The sequence below is a fragment of the Capra hircus genome, chromosome 19 (genome assembly GCF_001704415.2).
Source record: "Capra hircus breed San Clemente chromosome 19, ASM170441v1, whole genome shotgun sequence".
NCBI classification, from domain to species: domain Eukaryota; kingdom Metazoa; phylum Chordata; class Mammalia; order Artiodactyla; family Bovidae; genus Capra; species Capra hircus.
This window is the reverse complement of record NC_030826.1, coordinates 37,500,594-37,516,306: the sequence shown is the minus strand read 5'-3', so window position 1 is coordinate 37,516,306 and position 15,713 is coordinate 37,500,594. Positions and strand designations below refer to the sequence as shown.

General features: G+C 56.3%; 2 protein-coding genes across 4 annotated transcripts; both read right to left on the bottom strand.

The window, feature by feature from the left end:
- HOXB9 (homeobox B9) lies at positions 287–15,314 on the bottom strand. 2 transcript variants are annotated; one of them, XM_018064929.1, is made up of 2 exons: positions 14,681–15,314; positions 287–521 (listed from the first exon to the last, which is right to left on the bottom strand). In XM_018064929.1, exons 1-2 carry the CDS (start codon positions 15,195–15,197, stop codon positions 403–405), a joined length of 636 nt encoding a protein of 211 aa, XP_017920418.1. In that variant the 5' UTR covers positions 15,198–15,314; the 3' UTR covers positions 287–402. The 2 variants fall into 2 exon arrangements, with proteins under 2 accessions (XP_017920418.1, XP_005694333.2); XM_005694276.3 differs by lacking the exon at positions 287–521 and adding an exon at positions 10,290–12,047.
- Positions 1,125–4,191, bottom strand: HOXB8 (homeobox B8). 2 transcript variants are annotated; one of them, XM_018064931.1, is made up of 2 exons: positions 3,191–4,191; positions 1,125–2,405 (listed from the first exon to the last, which is right to left on the bottom strand). In XM_018064931.1, exons 1-2 carry the CDS (start codon positions 3,612–3,614, stop codon positions 2,101–2,103), a joined length of 729 nt encoding a protein of 242 aa, XP_017920420.1. In that variant the 5' UTR covers positions 3,615–4,191; the 3' UTR covers positions 1,125–2,100. The 2 variants fall into 2 exon arrangements, with proteins under 2 accessions (XP_017920420.1, XP_017920419.1); XM_018064930.1 differs by having other exon boundaries at positions 1,240–2,408.

The following is a 15,713-nucleotide window of genomic DNA, read 5'->3' as shown; positions in this document are numbered from 1 at the left end:
GGTAATGTGGAAAAAATTGTGTGGCGTTGGATTTATAAAATATGATCAATAATGAATGGGAAAGCCAGGCCCTATGGATTGGGGCTGGGGGGCTCCAGGGCCGCTGTCGACTCCCGTGGGCTGGAGGCAGCTTGCAGGCGAGATTTGGGGGAGGAAGGGATTGAGTGGAAGGGAAAACAAATAACCTGAGAGGGATCCGAGTTGTCACCCACCCCCGCCCCATCCTCCCCAGCCCGTTACCCAGCCAGAAACAAACGCAGGGATTGCACACAACCGGTGGGTGGGGGCGGGCAGGCCAGGTCTTTATTAATCTGGAGCGATTCAGCATGGCTGGCCCTTTGGGGAAACTTGGTCCGGACTTGGTCCGTTTCTCCTGAGGTGAGGCGCGAGGTGAGCCTGGCCTCACGCTTTCTCTGTGTGCGGCCCAGACAGAACGGGCAGAGATGCAGCGAGGTTTCCTGGGTGCTCCCAGCGGTGCGGGATCCAGCCCCAGGGGCGTTGGATGCTGCAGTTTCTGATCGCTTAAAAAAAAAAAAACGGTTTGAAAATAAAAAAAGGAAGAAGGTGGGGTGGGTGGGAAGAGAAAGGAAGGGAGGAGGGTGGCCCGGTATGCTGCTCTGGTTATGGGAGGCGGATGCCTCAGTCGAGCGTGGCTGCTGGAGAAGCAGAGCGAGAAAAGGAAGGCGGCGAGTCACCACTCGGCGCTGGGCGAAGGTAGCCAAGTCCCAGAAAGGGAGAGGCAGGGAAGAGCATCTCCCTTCTCCTTCTCCCCCGACCAGAGTACGAGAAAAATCAAAATATAAGCCAGTTTAGCAGCTCGGTACTGAACCTCTACCCCTGCACACACACACACACACACACACACACACACACTCACACACAAGAAAGAACACGCAAAAACAAAGGGGGAGGTGCGAGGGGGGGTGGGACAAAGTCAACAGTCCAGGCGCATCTCTCCAGCGTGGCCTGGGCGCGAGGGTCTCCCGGGCCCTCAGCCTCGGAACGCGAAGGGAGGGGGTTTCTCTCGGCTCCCCTCCCTCGTTTCTCTTTCCTCCAATCGCGCGCAGCCGCCTCCCTCACCCCCTGCGCCCCTGGGCCAAGGGACTGCACCACCTGCCTCCAGCCTCCGCCCCCTCCTCTGCGCGGCCGGGCCTGGCGGGCGCTAAAGCCGGTAGATCGGCTCCCCCCGCAAATCTGCAAGGCGCTGGGAGCAAATGAGGAGCGCGGGTCGGGCCAGTCTCGGGTTCTCGCTTGTAAACTTTATTGTAACTCTTCCGCCCTTTTCAGGCGCAGACAACAGAACAAAGTATAGAGGAACAACAAAATATATAATTAGCCCTCCCTCCCCCCAATAAAGCAATTCACGGATACAGGATACATTCTCTTCACAGTAAACCTAAGAACACTTTTAACAATTGCCCACAGCGCGCATGCTAACTAAAGTAACCTCTTTTGAGAAACACTTAAGACGAAATTGTCAAACCAAAGCGGCGGGCGCGGGGGGGTGGGGGTTGGAGGAAAAGAGAGAAGCCAGAGAGAAAGCCAGCGAGCTAGGAAGGACAGCGGGGAGGGGGGGGTGAGAGGGGAAATGAGGACGAGGCGAGAGAGAGAGAGAGAGAGAGAAAGAGAGAAAAGAGAGGGAGGGAGACAGAAAGAATTACGGCGTGAATAGGCAGTTTCATGTTGTTGGGAGAACTTAGCAGAAATCGGTACCTCGGTCATTACAAAGAAGCACGTTCAAAGGAAAAAAAGACCATTGCACAAGGAGGCTTTTTACACGGGGCGGGGGCATGGGGGGGTGCTCAGCCAGGCCGCAGCCGCTTACCCTCGCAGGGCGAGGGAGTCCATGCTTAAAATCCTTTTCTTTCCCCCTGGCCCCCAAGAGAAGGGAAGGAGATCCACGGTAGCTCACACACAGAAGCTATTACGAGATACTACCACTAGCGGGGACTGGCGCGGCGGGGACGCTGCGGTGGGAGGCCAGGCTCCGGGCCCCGCTCGCGGGGCCAGAGCTCTCTCGGGCGGGGGCGGGCGACGGTGGCGCGGTCGGGGGACGGGCGGCCGCAGGGCGGCCGCGGCCCTGGCAGTCCCAGCTGGAGCCTACTTCTTATCGCCTTTCTGCGCGTCGCCCTCGTCCGCCGCCTCCGGGGCCCGCTCCAGCTTCTGTTTCTCCAGCTCCTCCTGCTCGCATTTGCTGCTGGGGAACTTGTCTTTGTTGTTCTCTTTTTTCCACTTCATCCTCCGGTTCTGGAACCAAATTTTGACCTGTCTCTCTGTCAGTCCCAGTGCATGCGATACCTCGATCCGCCGCTTGCGAGTCAGATAGGGATTAAATAGGAACTCCTTCTCCAGTTCCAGGGTCTGGTAGCGGCTGTAGGTCTGTCGGCCTCGCCTGCGTCCGGCGGCTGCTGGGAATAGGGGAAAGGGCGAGACAGAGGGGAGGGGAGGGTGGGGGAGGGGGCAGAGACGGAGAAGGTTGGAAGATTCGTGAACCAGCCTAGGAGACCAGTATAATAAGGGCAGGGGACCTTCTACCCCGCGCAGGGGCGGGGGCGCTGGGAGGCCGCGGTCAGTGGAGGGGGGGTGAGGGGGATCAGACACCACTGAATCTAAGGGAGCCAGAAAGGGGTCCCCCCTCCCCTGGTAAGCAGCTCCAGAGAGTTGGGCGGGGGTGGTTGAATCTATTAAAAGTGCCATAAACTTTAGAAGGAAGGATGTGAAGGAGGGGGAAAAATAAGAATAAAAAAAGCCGAGATGGGGACGAATGGACCCACCTTGAAAAGCCCCCAGAGCCTCTGCCCCAGAAGAAAAGTTTCTTCAGGGTAATTAAACTATAAAGCAATTGAGAAGTGCAAAAGTTGAGCGCCCCCACTCCCGCCACCCTTTCTCCACTACCCCCCATAAAACAGTAAAAGGGGAAAAAAGGAGGGGAAGAAGAAAAGTCAGGCAGGGTGAGGGGTTTATGGATTCAGGAAATGTCGCTTAGCGACCTCCTTCAAGGGAAACAAAAAGAAGAAAAGGAAGAAAAGGGAGGAAGGAAGGAAAGAAGGGGGAGGCTATCTGAAACGGAGCGAGCACGTCTTCCAGGAGCTGGGGACACGGCTGCCCGGCCTGCCCGGCCCCCTGCCCGTCCTGGGCCCCGGGTCTCCCTTCCTCCCCCGCCCCTCGCCGGCCCCCGACGCGAGCTCACCTTGCGGGCGCATCCAGGGGAAGAGCTGTGTGGGCGACGGGCTCTGCTCGGACCCCTCGGCCTCCTCTCCCAGGCCGCTGGCGGCGGCGAGCTTGCAGTCGGCGTACTGCACCAGGTCTGGATCCTGCGCACCAAACAGGCTCTGCCGCTGCAGCGGGTCGTAGCCGTAGAAGTTGCCCGGGTCCCCGTGGCACGCCACAGCGCACGGGTTCTGCTGGTAGGGAGCCGTGGACAGCGAAGACGGCCCGTGGTAGAACTCCTGGATTTGCGACGGGTGCTGGAAGCTACCGCCGCTGCTGGGACCGTACACCACGGTGGGTCGGCCGCCCAGGTCCTGGGCGAAGCCGCAGTCATAATAATTGGGGCGCAGGGACTCCCCGGTTTTGTATTTGGAGAACAGTGAGTTGACGAAATAAGAGCTCATTTTATTGAATTTTGAGGCGGCGGCGGCGGCGGCGGCTGTAGTTGGGGGCTGTTGGGGAGGGGGTGGGGAGGGGGAAAGGGAGGGAGAGAGAGAGAAAAAAACGCGGATTCGCCGGCTCCTAGTCACCCTCGCCAGGAAAGGAGACGGGAAGGGAGGAGGTGGGGGGAAAGAAAAGAAAGAAAAGGCGAAGAAGATCTCGAAGCCACCACACTTTTTGTGATTTCCAGGAATAGAAAAGGACAGCAAAGCCTCCAAAAGTCTAGGCTTGCATGGCAGCCGCGGCTCGCTCGCCCTCCCCCCACCCCCCACCCCCCACACAAAAATATACCGCCACTTAAAGAGGTCCTCGCTTTACATTTCGAAGAAGGGATGCCAGTTCATAAACAGTTTTCGGTGATTTACTTCCCTGCAAATGAGTTGTTTCATATTTTGCACTGTCTTTTCATGATCATTTGCATCCATTAGAGACCCCGCATCCTATTGGCTTCTCCGTACTCCTCCCGGACAGAACGCAGAGCGAGGGTGAGAGCGAGAGAGAGCGAGCGAGAGAGAGAGCGAGAGCAGAGAGCGCCAGGGAGTGAGGAGAGAGCGGAAAAAAAAAAAAGGAGGGGAAGAAAAAAAAAAAAAAACACCCAGGGAGAGAGAGGGGGAGAGGGGGAGAGAGGGGGGAAGGAGGGGGGGGGAGAGAGAATGAATACGGATTAAATCTGTTTAACTACCTACATTAATGAGATATCTCTTGCCTCACAACAAATCAAATACCTTCGCAGACCACCCCCAAAGACTGATGTGGGGGAGTCACGGAAAAAAACACGCACACACATACACAGCGCGCCAGGCGTAGGCACGCTGTTAATTTCGCGATTTTAACGAGGCAGTTGGAGTCTTTTTAAATGTCAGGGTCGCTTCGGAAAAATGTAAAAGAACACGGTTTAATTGCGCCGAGTTTTAAAAGGTCCTATAAATGTAATTGGTATTTTAATACAAGTTATCAAATCATACAGCTTCCTCTCCTAAACATATTTTCAAACAAACGAGGTAGTCATATTTAAAGCTTTAATGATCAATTTCCTTATTATTGATAAAGGTTTAACTATCGTGTGGAGGGAATTGGCTGGGTAACCGGCCCCCAAAAAACGGCTGTAAACTCTTTAACAAACTATAAAACGCAATAAAGCCGAGTCTGTTGTTGTTTATGCCGCAGCGCATAAAAGCTGTTAGCATTTTACGAGTTCTTTCCTCTACAGCTATAAAACTGCAGCTTCGATCGCCCCCGCCGCCCGACTGCAGCACGGTGGGGGTGACAAAGCCGAAATGAGAATGATTATGAGGGTTTTTTTTTTTCGGCGCAAACGGTGACTTTTCTGAGATTTTCCGCCTCCTTCAGCTGTGGGAGCACGTGCCCTCATTCCCTCTCTGGAGCCCCCAAAGTAGCCCCACCCAGGCCACTCACCAACTTTCCTTCATTAAACAAGGTTTTTCTTTGGAGAAGGGATCCAGGAGGTCCTGAGGAGGCATCCGGAGGAAGAGCTGAAACTTTCTAGTGTTAGTGGGCAGTGGAGAAATCCTGAACAAAGCTCACCCTGCAACTCATTCTGCAGTTGAACACAGCCTTGGTTGGCCTGGGAAGAGGGTGCTAGAATGAGGAGAGGGTCTCTTGAAGGCACTGGGGCCCAGTAAGCAAGCCTTTAGGAGACCAACTCTGTGTGATGGGAGAGGGGCCTGATGCAACCCGCAGGATAGTACCAGCTGGGCTGCCCTAGTCCTACCCCAGGCCTTGGGACCCAGTAACCAAGCCCAACTGGCTCCCACCCTTCAGTCAGGCCAGTTCACTATGCCTTCCACATCAGCACTAGGTGAGAGGGCACCACCAGGCCCATCAGCACATCAGAGGGAGGGGAGAGCAACTGAGGCTGCCGCCCTGGAGTCTGGCCTTGGTGCCCGAAGTCCTGTGCCTTCCTTCCTCTGCCCTGAGCAGTGACTGCAGAGGGTGTGTGGGGAGGGGCACCTTTTAGCCTTCACTGTCCTTTCAGCCACTGTCACTGCCTCACCTGACCTCGGGGTGGAGGGATTTGGATGCAGCAAGGCCAGAGTCCCCCATGTCCTCTCTTTTCCCCTTGGGCGCCTCTAGTTAAAGCTGGCTCTCCCTCGAGACCTAAGGACCTAGGGCCTGAAACACAGAGTGCAGAACCCAGCTGACTGGATGCCACCCTGTGTTGCCAGTTGCCTTTGCTGGCCTACTGGGCCTAGTGACAGTGGTGGCCAAGCTTTAGAAGGCCCCAAACTGAGGATCCGAACCAATGGCTTCCTGAAGAGGCTCCCTGTCCAAGGAAAGGAAAGAAGGAAGGAAGGGAGACAGAGAGAAAGACATTTTCTAGCAACAAAGGTGGAGGCTTTACAAATACATTGTCTATTGTTTATTCATGAGAGAGTGGCTTGCTTTTGGAGGGGTGTTTTGGGGGGTTCCACTCATCCTCCCCTTTGTAAAAATGAAACCCATTACCTCTTCTAAGGGGAAGGTACCAATGGGGCCACTTGATCCTTCAAAATCGAATCTGAAGACTGGAGAGGGGCTGATAGGGAAAGGGAGAAAGAGAAAAGGAGAGGAGCAAACCAGGGTCTTGAATGTTTAGCGCCAGGCTGATGGGGTGGTGAGGCAGCGGGAGGCAGAGTTAAGTTGTTGCCGAAGCGAACATTTTTATCAAGTGCAGGGGATTTTATGGTCATGATTTGAGGACTCACCGGTGAGATAGAAATTCAATGGCTTGTTCTAAATCATCCCTACACCGTGCCAGAAATTCCTGATGGAAGGAAAATGTTTCTATTATAAGAAAAAACAAGAAAGAGCGAGGAGATAATTTATAAACACCCAACGGAGCGCAGATTTATTAGAGAAACTCAAGTTGAGAAACTCCGCTTTCCGCTTCGCACCGGTCCAGGGGGAGGAGAGGTGAGGCTGCAGAGTGGCTAATTTTAAGGAGAAGGGGGGCACCTATTTCTCGCGCAGGTTTGTCCGAAATGGGGAGCAAGGATCGGGCCGGGCCGGGTGGGGAGGAAACGGGAGATTTGGAATCTAAGGGGCTATGGGCAGGGGCTGACAGCGCGCGGGTCACCGAACGAAAAACGCCTGGAGTGCAGGCCTCCAGGTGCTAACTTGAGAAGGGACCGGTGCTCTCCAGGTCTGTCTGGGGCCGGGGCCAGGGCGCACGAAGCCGGAGCTCTCACCTGGAAACCACCGGACCCGGGGAGAACCGAGCCCCTGCTTCCTGCACTGCGCCTATCCCCACAGCCATGCAGAAAACGCACTCTTTTCTGGCGGCCCAACTTGGCCCAGAACTACTCAGGAAATACCCGAGCCTTTTGCACCTCGCCGTCCTGGGGAGCCCCTGCCCCAGCCTGTATCGCCCGGCGCCGCCCCGCCCAGCCCCGGCCACATACAAAGGCTCTAGAGCCTCGGTCCTTGCTGAGCCGTACCGCCGGCTCTGGGCACCTCCGAATCCCCGCCAAAGCCACGGATCCGTTCCCTCTAGAGTGCCCCTACCCCCAACCCGGCCTGGCTCACCCGGTTCCCTCTCCTGCCGATCTTGCAGCAGCCTAGGGCGGCTTCCTCTCCATCCGACCCGCTTCTGCCCGCTCGCCCTCTCACCTGACCTGCTCACCCGCATCCGCAGGGATTCTTCTCGTCCCCATCCCGGAAAATCTCATTTTTCTGAACCAGTCCTCCTCTTTTATTTGGATTCACTGGTTCTATAATTACTATTATTCCCCATTTTCATGCATTTGTTGTCCCACGGAACATAGAAACTGGGTGAGAAGCCCTGAGCCCTCCTTATGGGGGAAATTTAAAAAAAAATGATCATTTGAGGAGAGGAGGTCAATCAACATCACTGTATCTGAAATCTATAAAATGGGGGAAACGGCCATAATGAACCCTATTTTTATTCTGGGCAAATAATTCATGACTTTTGGTAGCGCTCAATTCATAGATTTCAGGGCCGATCGAGGTGCGAGGTGCAGCCACCGGCGCCCGAAGCCGCCGCACCGGGGATTTTTCACGTGGAGCAAGGATGCCATCTAGCGGCCATTTTCAGGAAAGGCGCCGCCGCCACCGCTCCCTCCTGCCTCTCCGAGAGCCAGCCACTGCGCCAACAACCCCGAGAAACTTTCAATATTAGCCTACAAGGGGAGGAAAATGAGAGCGTGCGAAGGGGAAGGCGTCGGAAATCAGGAAATGGTTCATGAAATTGTGCAGTTAAGTTAGAGATTTTAAAAAGAGAGGAACAAAAAGAGAGAGAGGGTGGGAAGGGAAAAATAAGTCAGCTTTTCTCTCTCTCGCCCCCCACCTCAAGCCCTTAATTTCGCGCGGAGACGGCCGAGCAGTGCGCCTTGTATGGCCCCTAAAAGGGGGAGCCGAACACTTTTCAAACCCAACACGATTGTTTCAAATTCTGAGGGAAAACAATTGGGCTTTCTGTGGGGGGAGAGGAGGCCCGAGAGGGTAGGACAAGACTAAAAGGATCAAGAGGCTGCTCGCGCCCAGACGTCTGGCCCCGCCGGACCTGCGTGTGTGTGTGTGTGTGTGTGTGTGTGCCCGCGCGCGTGTGCAGGGGGCTTCTCTTTATGACGCCCGATTGGGGGGGGGCGCTTACGAAGAACAAAGACTAGAGTCTCAACTGCGTTCTGTGAAGCGTTTGTGACAACAAAGTGTTCTTCCCTCGCCCCTCCCTCCTCGCCCCTCTTTGCCCCCGGGGGCCCCCGAAACCTCGCGCCCCGCGCTCCGGGCGGGTGCGGGTGGGGGCGGCCGAGCCAGGCCCACCCATTCGCCCGCCAGGCCCGGAGCCCAGGCCCAGCTGTGGCTCTCTCAGCTCCGGAAAGTTTCCCCTCACTGTTTGCTTTGCTGCTGTTTAGTTTCTTAACCTTCAGAAATTTATACGCTATAAACTTTTATAGCGGTCATATTCTTTTATTGCTGCGCACACGGCATTGAATTCCTCTCCCGGCTTCTCTCTGGCTCGCACTCTCCCGGTCCCCCTCTCTGAATCTCTCTCTTTTATTACAGCAGATTTCCCCATCTCCGGCTTCCGAGCCTCTGCATCTTCGCCTTTGTTTGTCTTTAAAGAAGCCACCCGGGCCTGGGGACCCAGACGCCGCCGCCGGAGGCTTCCCGGGGCGCCCTCGCCCCCCTACCCGGCAGCACTCCGTTCAGTTCCTGCCTCACTTTTTGCGTTTCCTTTTGGCGGAATCTGGCCTTCTCAGCTCCGTCTCAGCTCAGGCTGGCTCCTGGGAGCCCAGGATGGGGAGGGAGCCTAGTCTACGCAAGCTCTAAAGGCAGATTCACTTGATATACCGACTGGAACCCTCGGATGAGGAGGCGGGTTGGGGCCCCGGCGAACCGGGAGATTCGCGTTCTCCTGCCTCCGGCTGTCTCCAATCTTGCGTTCGCTGGAGAGGGGTAGGCCTGACCTTTTCGCTTCCAGGCCGGTTTCACAAGGGCCAGGCTTTGTCCCCACCTCTATCCCAACCTCAGGGCCTCCGCGGACTGCAGCGCCGTTGGGTGGGCCCGGTGGGAGGCTCCGGCAGGAGTCCGGCGCCCAAGAGCCAGCCCGGCAGAAGCGGAATCCCAGCGCCTGGATGAGAACCGCCTGGCGGCTGACAACATAGCTCCTCATCTGAGGCTTTGGTGGTGGACGCCGCAGTCTGAGAGGGACAGAAAGGTGCCTTTTGAAACCGAATTTAGTTTTGGGGTCCGATTGGGGAAGGGATTCCGCCCCCCCCCGCCCCGGCCCGCCCCGGCCCGCCCCGCCTGCCTCAACCATTTCTGTTCGACACACAACCTTCTCTCCCAGCCTGCAGGAGCTGCCTCCCCAGGCCCCACTCCCAACAAACTCCACCCGCACCACACCAAGGCTGCTACCCCGAGGTTCAGGTTGGAGCCTCAGACTCCAGGTGGGGGTTGGAAACCTGGGGTTCACTCTTTTTGAGGGGTGGAAGAAAGGAGAGCCTGGCCTTGTGGAGGCCTCTATTTGCATCCTGTCCCTCCGCAGCAGGGAATAGCAGAAAGAAGTTACTGCTCTCTTCACTTGCATGACATTTTAAAGTGGCCAAACCAAGGTGCCTTTCTCAGCCAGCTGAGGACCTGCTTCCAGGCATGGCAGGGCAACCTTGCCTTTCCTCTGGTTCTGGAGGTGGTGAGGAAGTCTCCAGCATAACTTAAGAAGGTCTCATTGCTCCCTGCAGACCCAGATCCCATCTCTAATCTTTCTTTCCTTTTCTTCCCCTCCAGTCTCCCAGCCCTCCTGTTGGAAGGTTCTTCTCAGTTTAAGCAGAGGTGCTGGGTCCAGACCAGCTCTCAGCTCCTGCAGGAAACCCACCCTACAAAGTCTAAGGAGAAATCTCTTGGGCACAGCACTTTCTCTTTTTTCCAAGCCACCCTCTTGGAACTAGCACCTCTACTTCTGGTCAGGTGAGGAGAGCCAACACAGAATGACACACGAGAGGCTTGTTGTCTAGAGTGATATATATTTTTTGTTCTTTTTCTTGTTTCTTTTTCTTCCAAAACAATCAGAGCTCTAAGCCCTTCACCCTCCCCACTCCCACCCACAACCCTCCCTTGTAAGCGACAACTGAAAACAGGCGAGACAATCACCCCCAAAGAAATCACAAAACACAGCACAATTTCACGACTGCCACCGACGAAGCAAAAAAAGTTCTACTGGAATGTCCCCTTGCAGGGCCGGGAGAAGCAGGAGCCAGAGTCTATGAATTGAGGGGGGGTTGTAAAGGTGGGGAAGCAGGGGGAGGAAAGGAAGCAGAGAGTAAACCCTAGTCTAATGCTTAGGTGCGATTTCGGCCTCTTTCCTTAGCAAGCGGGACTGCTACCCAGCAGCGTGCGCGCGCAGGTCGCCATCCAGGCGGGTCTCAGCGCTTGTGCGCTGAAGCAGCAGCTGCCAAGCCCGAGGCTCCTCCGCAGGGGTCGGACTGGGCAGGACTGGAGGAATAAGTCAAGCTCCGCAAGCCCAGAGTTTTTGCTCCTCCCTGTCCTCCACGACTTGCTCTGGAGAGGAGCCCAGGAATCGATGCACAATAAATTCTCCATCGGGTTCTCCTGACCTGCTTTCCCGCCTAAGGAGGAGTACAGCTAGCAGAGGATGGGGGGGGGGGTGTTCTACAGGGGCGACTTGACTCGCTGGTGCAAGGTGGACTGGCCTGGCCGAACAGAGTTGATTTCAGAGCTGGGGAGGATGCAGAAGAATGCAGCAGGGCCGGTGTCAAGCAAGAGAGGCCACAGTCTCTGTCAAGCAGGGCACAGATGAACAGGAGGATGACATTGTCAAGGCTTATGACCCACGATCTGACCTCCTTTTGTTGGAAGGATAGGAAAACATGCAGAATTAAACATTTCCTGCAGCAAAACGTGTGTATGTGGACTACTTTCATAAAACCTAAGAGACTCTCATAAGACCACCACTGCCTTTCCTTGCCCTTTCTAGCCCACCAGCTGGGGAACTGAGTTTATCCCGTTTGGCCTTGAGTCCATGCCTGGGGACAGTTAAGGAGTCCATGGGGGTGATGCTGTGACGCTGGGCCCCTTGAACTGCAGCGCCTCATTCAGGAATGTGTCTCGAGACATCTTCTTGGTGTGTATTGCATTAGGGGTAGACCCTGGACTTTTCTGATCGTCTAGGGGCTATTCTGCCAGATGTGGGGTGTGATGGCACTTGGGGTGTCACTTTGAGTGTTGACTGTGGGCTTTCCCCATTGTTACTGTGGGCTCCAGGCTTTATGCAGGCGGGCGTCTGTTGGGCTGTGTGAAGTTGGAGTGTCCCCGGGTGACTCTGGGATAGGTGTGTGGGAAGGAACAGGCAGGCTGGAAGTGAGGAACTGGGGTTGCCCAGAAAAATTAGGAGGGTTACTAGGGACTCTACTAAGGGTTGTCTTTCCTTGTGGCCCATCACCTTCTTAGGAATCAACTACATCTACCTTCTAAATCAATAAAAACTCCTCCTGAGACCCAGGGAGAAGAGAAGGACAGGTGAGGGCAAAGGAGAGGAGAGAGCCTCTAGATACAGCAAAGGACTTTGAAGAGAAAGATCCCTTCCCCATTCACCTGAATACATCCCAGACAGCACTTGGCTCTGCAGCCATCACCATAAATAAGTGTGAGATGGAGAAGGGGTGGGGCGGGCTAGGGGAATCTTTACTCTTTGCCCTGTTCCTTATTCATTTTCTTCATTTTCATCCGCCGGTTCTGAAACCAGATTTTGACTTGTCTCTCACTCAGATTGAGGAGTCTGGCCACTTCGTGCCTACGGTCCCTGGTGAGGTACATATTGAACAGAAACTCCTTCTCTAGCTCCAGCGTCTGGTATTTGGTGTAGGGACAGCGCTTTTTCCGGGAAGAGCGAGCGTGCAGCCAGTTGGCGGAGGGGTTGGCTGAAAGAGAAGCAGCGATAGAATCAAAGAAAGGAAAGGGGGTGAAAGCCCCTGTGTTCATCTTCCAAGAGGGTGCCCCTTTGGTCTCTACTCCCCATTTTGCATTAGAGAAAGGGCCACCTGGGCCTTCAGCTCCCAGAAAGGGTCTCAGAGATGGGCCAGGAGTTGCTATAGATACCTCCAGGCGAGAGATTTGGGGACAGGATAGAGCCAAACCTGTGCCAGGCATCCCACAACTTCCAAAGCTTTGCCTGTCCCAGGCGCACTCTCAGTCTCTTTCTCGGCTTGGGTCAGAACTGGTTAGGATTTGGGTCAGAGCCCAGCCTGGCTGAAGCCCCCTCCCCCACCAGCTCTACAAGACTAGAGGTGGCTGGCTGACTGAGGAGTAATGGCTCTAAGTCTGAGAGGTAAGAGAAAGACTGAGCTAGGGGAGAGGAGAGTGGCTTCTGCCCAGCCAAACTGAGGGACCTCCTGGCCCTCCAGTCCAGTGCACCCTCCTGTCTTAATCACAAGCTTGGGTCTCTTGGCCACATGGCAGCAGGCATATGTATCTATGTGATAGCTCGCCACCCCCCCCTCAACACCACGCACCACAAATATGGTTTGCATTTAGAGACGCAAACATTCAGCACACTCCAATTCACATGCAACCCAATTACAACCATTTATCACCTCCAGCCTGTGGACAAGAGAGCGCTGGGGGCTCACAGATAACTTATGGTTGCAATAGTCTCTGTTTCCGCTCCTGCTCATCTCGCAGTTTGGTTAAAGCAAGTTCAGGGAAATTGGGACGCAAGATTGCTCCAGTCCCAAGGTGGGGAGCCATGGATCATGTGGGGGTAACAGAGGTCCATCACAGCACACCTAAATCCAACTGGCTTCACCCGGTGAGAGGGAACAGAGAAAGGGGAGATTGAGGGGAAGTGGGGGATAAACAGGAAACAAAATATATACAGGCTTCTCTTCTCCTTACCCCTGAACTCAGAAAAGTTGCTAAATAAAGCAGAGTTAATTAAAAATAGCAGCCACCCTCTGCTAGATTCCTTCATCTCAAATGAAAAGCACTGAATTTTTTTTTAAGTAATAATAATCTGGTTCATCCTACACTAAGTACCCTGTCTTACCAATTTGCAGTGCTATTTCCTTAATGTGATTGCCTGGGATGTGACCCGCAGTCACATTAAATATGAAAGAGGAAAAAAAAAACTGTTAATAATTGATCCTAGCCAAACTGCTGCCTTGCAATAATGGACTTTGCAGGCAGAGTTTGGGGGCCTGGGGTGGGGGGTCTGCTTGGGTGTGAGTAGGGAGGCTTTGGGAAGAGCCGTGTTACCCAAATGTCAGCTCTTGTGATCCCACCTGGCAGGTTGGAAGGGGTGACCTGAGGGAGTAGGGCAGCTCTCTTCTCTCCAGCAGGCAATAAACCCCCAAAGGACCCTTGGGCCACTCTGTTGGTGGGAAATCCGGTAGGGCAAGCAGAGACTAAAATTCTGACCCTTATTCTTTTGAAAAAGAGTAAGGGGTGAGGACTTGTCCCCACCAGCCTGCAGGTTATTGTTTGGGGCCTAAGAGCTCCGACCAACTTGCCCTTCTTAGCCTTAAAAAACGAAAAATCCGAGACACTTTCTGATCTCCTTAAGGAGCAGCATCTCCTGGAAATTAGTCCGACTGGGGTTCCTGGACGGGGTGCCTTTGGAGGGGTGGGAGACGGTGATAAACTACCTTCCGAGGATAAAGTTCTCCGCCTCTCCGCAAGCCTCTCTTGCCCCCACCCTTCCTCTCCCCAGGGTCCTTTCGGGATCTTTCTCCACGCCGCGGGTCGGCCCTGAAGTTCGGAAGCGATTCCTCGACTCCCCGCGAGGCGGATAGCTCCGGCTGGGGCTAGGGAGCCCTGCGGAGAACAGCGGGAACCGCAGGAAAGGAAGCGGCAACCCGGGCGAGGATGCCCAAGGAGGGGAGGGGGCGACCGGAGGGAAGGCTCCTGGGGAGGGGCCGGCGCATCCCGGGAGGGGGCTCAGTCTCCGGGTCCTGGGCTTCCCCCGCCCCTCCCGGCGCCGGCTGCGGACCCTGAGCGGCTACTGAGCGAGATCTGCTAGGAACAATCCTCCGCCAAGCTGTTGCATCGCAAATAAAATCCTAATGAGCCCCCTCCCACTTCCCCTTGGCCGGCTTTTACGGTGTGCGCGTGGCGCGGGGAGCCCTGCCAGCCGTGCAGGGCCCGGCTTCCCGGCGCGCTCCCGCCCTGGCCCGCGAGGGCTCTCGGCCTCGCCGGCTGCCTCCCCGTCCCCGCCAGCTTCTCTCCCAGCCGGCGGCTGTCGGCCTCTTCCCGGGCTTTCGGCCCGGGCCTCCGGGGGCGTGGGGGAAGGGAGACCGAGAGAGAGGCGAGCTGGTCCCTGAGCCCCGGGTTCCCGCTGGACTTGACGGAGTGGGGCGGCGCGCCTCCGGCGGCCTCAGTCTCCCTTTCTGGGGCACCCAGCTGCCTCCCTTCCTTCCTCCGTCTTCCCTCCGCCCTCGCCTGCTCTCTGGCCACCGCCGCGGTTTCCCTTCACATTGTCCGCAGTTTATTGCCTCTCCCCTCCCCTCCCCCTCGCCTGGCCTTCGGCCTGGGTATTTCCTCACTTTTTATAACTTACTTTGATCCGGCCTCTCTTTGTCCTCGCTTCCTTCGCAAATTTTATTGTCCCCGTAGCCGGGTCTTTGATTAGACAGGACAGCCTCCCTGCCCGCCGAAGTTTCCAAACTGTACTCGGGCGTGCCCTGCTTGAGCAGCTCCCCAGGCGCGCCCAGCAGCGGCTCCGCCTTCACAGCCGCCTGGCCCTGCCCCGGAGCAGCTTCGCCGCGCGGCGCCGGCTCCAGCCAGGTGCGGAGGTACCTGCTCTCGGCCGGCGGGACGCCCTGGGGCTGGATGTAGGGGTGGTAGACGGACGGCAGGCTTCCGGACGCGTGCGGGCTCAGCGGCGCCCAGGATGCGCCGAACACCGGCGCTTTGGGCTGGAAGCTGCACGAGGGGAACTCCAGGTGCTCCGCGTGGCCCGGCTGCCGGGGGCTCGCGTACTGGCCGGAAGGAAACTTGGCTGGAGGCGCGTCCTCACTCTCGTGACTTATGATCGAGTCGACATAATAGCTGCTAAGCGTCCCAGAAATGGACATTCTCAGACATTATCCGGGCGCTCGCAGGGGGAAGGGAAACGCTCGCGCGCGGCGCTCAAGCAGGGAGAGGTGGCACCCGGACCGGTGTGAGGGCTTTCGGACGCGACCCCCCCAGCCCCCCACCCTCCCACCCCCACCCCCTGCTCAACTTCTCAGCCAACAAAGTACAGTGGAGCAGCCCGGCTCAGCGCTCCTTGCAAAATGATTGGTCAAAGTTTTTCCGACTGCCTGATAAAGCGTCAGCTCCGACATAAATCAATCGGGCGAGGGGGCTGCGCTCTCGCTGTCATACGTCCGCACCGCATTCCATATCGAGGATGGATTGTTTTATGCTGATGCAATGTGCTATCACGTCAGGGCTCCGGCGGCCACGTAACCTCAGCCCAAGCTGCCGGCCGCCCGCCCCCCAGCCCCGCCCCCCGCTTTTGCAGGAAGGGGGGCAGTTCTCGACGTGGGGCGGCGGGGGCGGAGGAGAGGCGGAGGGAAAGCAGCGGGCTGCCTCGGGAGGGACGCTGG